The sequence below is a fragment of the Arvicanthis niloticus genome, unplaced genomic scaffold (genome assembly GCF_011762505.2).
Source record: "Arvicanthis niloticus isolate mArvNil1 unplaced genomic scaffold, mArvNil1.pat.X pat_scaffold_192_arrow_ctg1, whole genome shotgun sequence".
In the NCBI taxonomy this organism is placed as follows: Eukaryota; Metazoa; Chordata; class Mammalia; order Rodentia; family Muridae; genus Arvicanthis; species Arvicanthis niloticus.
Window position 1 is genome coordinate 6,866 of NW_023045793.1, and position 4,535 is coordinate 11,400.

At 37.5% G+C, this 4,535-nt stretch overlaps 1 protein-coding gene across 1 annotated transcript; it reads left to right on the plus strand.

The window, feature by feature from the left end:
- The first annotated feature begins 293 nt into the window (after nucleotides 1-293).
- On the plus strand, nucleotides 294-4,286 carry LOC117701690 (olfactory receptor 2G3-like). Its single transcript, XM_076706279.1, has 3 exons — nucleotides 294-380; nucleotides 2,293-2,746; nucleotides 2,902-4,286. The coding sequence occupies exons 2-3, from the start codon at nucleotides 2,302-2,304 to the stop codon at nucleotides 3,435-3,437; spliced, it is 981 nt and encodes a 326-aa protein (XP_076562394.1). The 5' UTR covers nucleotides 294-380; nucleotides 2,293-2,301; the 3' UTR covers nucleotides 3,438-4,286.
- The last annotated feature ends 249 nt before the right edge of the window (nucleotides 4,287-4,535 follow it).

The window sequence follows — 4,535 nt, forward strand, 5'->3', positions numbered from 1 at the left end:
TTGTACAAATCAATATGTTAAATAAATTATTGATGGAAATTTAGCATAAAAAAGTTGAAATGTCTTAAACATTCTATACAGCTTTAAGATTATGAAGGCAAAAGTTATTACCTTTGGTTTTTTTCCTTATATTTAATAACTGAAATATTAGAGATCACAGAATCTCCTTCTAAATGGCCTTCTGGGAAAGTTCAGCTTTGGATGCAATACAGCATGAGCTTAATTCCCATAATGGGAGGCCCCGGCCCCTGGAATATTTCCATCACAGTGGCCTGTATCTTTGCACAATCTCTCCTGATTTGCTAGTCTTCAGAGAATTACATCTTCAAATAGTAGCCCCTACAATCAACATGGGGCTGAGACACTGATTGTCATTCAAGGTAATAACACTACAAGCTCTGAGTCTCAAATTTCAGTATTGTTTCCGTGTTATCGTACATATGAATGACTGAAGGATACTATTTTCTGCATTAGTTTTCTGTCACATATGTCCTGTTTTATGTCTATACATGTGTGTGATTCTTAACGAGACTCAGATTTCAAGTGATGCTCACTCACCTGGGTGAAAAGAGACAGGAAGGACCTCAGGTGTCATTAGGTGTGTATCAGGGAGAAAAACAATTCTTCTAAAAAACCCAAGATGAGCATATTCTAATAGAGAACTGGTCCATGGCCATGAATTTGTCTTATCATATTCTCTGGCGTCTCCCCATGTTTGGAAGTGTTTTAGAAGTGATATAGAATGTTTCATTTGATCAAGATGAGTAATGTTCCCACAAACAGGTGTAGAACAGAAGTGGCCTGTTTGACTTCATTTCATTCCTTTGATGGCTTCAAAGTGAGAAAACAACAGCCATGTGTTTGTGTTTATATCCATGCATAGTTATGCAACTGTGTGTGCATTTATTAAAATTGGAACTACATATTCTATATATGTTACAGACACTATAAGCTAATGCAATATGTGTAAATATGTATATAAGAATGTGTTTGTGTATATGTCTAGATTTCTGCATACTATTAGTATATATGTGTGTGTGTGTGTACATACACACAAGATGGTTTGCTCCTCAGGAGTTCTTTCATATCCCTTTTTATCACTGTGTTGCCTTCTTCCTAATTTCAGTCATCACTCAGATAATTCACACTGGTTTTGGTTATTGGGTTCTGGATCCCTTACCCAACCCTCCCTGACTTTTTTGTAATAGTTTTACATAATAAATAAAATTTGTTAATAGTTAAGAATTATTTCATTTAAATTACATCCACAATTAATTTTCCTGATAATAAAAATGTGCAGGATATGAAATTGTATTTAAGGAAGAATTTTAAGGTGTGAGTGATTGTACTGATATCAGGTAATCAACTGCATTACACATGGACATAGTGGTTACAGTTTGGGGTCACAAAAGAAAGCAGTGAGTTCACCTTAGATGTTTGTATTTGTAAATATTGAAAGTTTCTTAAAGTTATTCCTTTAATCTTCTTGAGCAAAAAATAATAATTGTTAGGTACACATAGAAGCAGCCTATTCCATTTGCCTGAGGAGCCCTAATTACACTGGCAAATGTGTCCTACATTCAAATTTACCCACCTTCTTATTCAACATATAAACCCAGAAAGCCAGTAACACCACCCACCACCACATAGTTAAGGAACAGAGCTGTGTAAATGCAATCTAATCCTATTCACCACAAGTTGGTAGCTGGTAGACTGGAGGAGCTAATGATTCTCACAAGAAACATGTTTCTGAACTCACGTATGCATAAAACATAAAACCCTGACATACATGTTAATATGGTTTCATCAATATAAAGCATGTTTTATATCTCACATCAAAATAGCCTTTATAATCTCCAGAACCTGTTCATATTTTTTTAAAGAAACTTTAAAAAAAAACTGTCTAGTTTAAGGATTATAGTTGAAGGAAGTAATTTTTAAATAATTAATTATTTCTACTAAGCATTGGGAGACACTAAACTTTTTATTTAATTTGAGTGAATTGTTATCAGCTATTACCAGATCACATACATTTATTCCTTTGATATATTTTCTTCTGTGACAAACTCTGTTTTAGCTTCTCATAGCTACTACCCAAGCAAAGACTTTGATTCTACAGTGTCTTTGTGCCTCTCTAAAGAGTCATATCATTTCTGTGACAAAATATACTTCAGCTTCCAAAAGACCCTGTCAATGCAAGTTTTTTCAGTGTCAGCATTTATAATTATTTTGTAGACAATAATATTGTGACTTTCTTTTAATTTGTAATAATTTCCTTCTTGTCTACTCCAGGTGAAAGGGATGATTAACAGCAGTGTCAATAGTAACTTCATTCTGGTAGGTTTCTCAGATCAGCCTCAGCTGGAAAGAAGACTCTTCATAGTAGTTTTAATTTCCTATCTTCTCACTCTGGTGGGAAATACAATCATTATTCTGATCTCTTCAATAGATTCTAAACTCAAAACCCCTATGTACTTTTTTCTCACTCACCTCTCCTTCGTTGACATCTGTTTCACCACCAGTATTGTCCCCCAACTGCTATGGAACCTGAAAGGACCAGCCAAGACTATCACAACTGTGGGATGTGCAGTGCAGCTCTATGTCTCTCTGACTCTGGGCTCTACTGAGTGTATTCTCCTGGCAGTAATGGCTTTTGATCGTTACGCTGCTGTCTGCAAACCTCTCCACTACGTAGCTGTGATGAATCCACAGCTCTGCCGGGCTCTAGCAGGAATCTCATGGCTCAGTGGAATAGGAAATGCTCTCATCCAAGGAACAATCACTCTTTGGCTCCCGCGTTGTGGCCACCTGTGGCTCCACCACTTCTTCTGTGAAGTCCCCTCCATGATCAAGCTTGCTACGTAGCTGTGATGAATCCACAGCTCTGCCGGGCTCTAGCAGGAATCTCATGGCTCAGTGGAATAGGAAATGCTCTCATCCAAGGAACAATCACTCTTTGGCTCCCGCGTTGTGGCCACCTGTGGCTCCACCACTTCTTCTGTGAAGTCCCCTCCATGATCAAGCTTGCCTGTGTGGACATTCATGCCAATGAGGTCCAACTCTTTGTAGCCTCATTGGTCTTGCTGCTCTTACCCTTAGCACTGATACTGACGTCCTATGGGCATATAGCCAAGGCCGTTATAAGAATCAAGTCATCCCAGGCTTGGCGTAGAGCCCTGGGCACATGTGGGTCCCACTTGATGGTTGTGTCTCTCTTTTACGGGAGCATCACAGCCATCTACATCCAGCCAAACAGTTCATACTCCCACACCCATGGGAAGTTCATCTCTCTCTTTTACACTGTTATAACCCCAACCCTTAATCCCCTCATCTACACACTGAGGAATAAGGAGGTGAAAGGGGCTCTGGGACCGCTCTTCAATAGAGCCTCTGGAGTGTGCAAACAAAGCAGAGCACATGGTGACAAAACTTTTTGACTAGAGGATCCTGAACATACTGTCATATAATCTTGCACTGGAGTCATCTTGGCCTATGAAGTTCACTATATGTTTTGCCAGTGTTGCAATGCACTTGGCCTCAGGCCTGTCTTCTCAATCTCTTTCCAGGATGTTTTGGGGCTTAAGTGAAGCAACATTTCCCCACATCCCTGGAAGTCCATGACTTCTGTTTCTCACACTCTCTTTATTCTCCCTTCCCTACTTTTTTTCCTTTGCATATGAACTCACAAACATTACCATAATGGTCTATAGCATGTCTCTCCTCAGGAATATTCTAATAATTCAAGAAAGCAGCTTTTCACATGTTTACAGCAAATACCACCATTAATATTGCAGAAAACATTGGGGAAGTTAAACTACTGACTTAGGGTTTTAACTCCACTATTTCTTTTCTGAGCTTATGCAGATTTTAGTAAAAATCTTCATTTCCATGTGGAGTATTAAGAGTAATGTTCATCATTATGATAACCAACATATTTCATACTAAATGATAAATAAATGGCATGTTTTTAAACTTCTACTTTTTTGAATATAATGCTGTTGATATACTCAGGCTTATCATGTTTGATATAAAGTAATACTTCTTACCCAGATTGTATTTATGTATCTACTTCCATTCATATATGAATAAAAACATAACCTACTTGAAAATGTGACCAAAATTATGTAATCATTGATATATATTTCTTTATAATATATACTTTTTAAAATGTGATTCTTCAAGCTAGAGATATGGCTCAGAGTTTAAGAGCACTGGCTACTCTTCCAGAGTTTATAACTTCAGTTGCTAGCTACAACCTGGTGGTCCATAACCCTCTATGATGAGATCTGGTGATGTCTTCTGGCCTGTAGGCTTACCTGCAGACAGAATGCTGTATATATAATAAGTAAATAAATCTTTAAAAAAATGTTATTCTGTCATTCAGTTTTATTAAAATATTTCTCTTATATTTTTGAGATTATAATTATGTTTTTTCCCACTCTAAACCCTCCCATATGCCTCTCCTTGTTCAGTGTTGTAATGGTTTGCATATGTTTGACCCACAGAGTGGCACTATTAGGAGGCTGGAGTAGGTA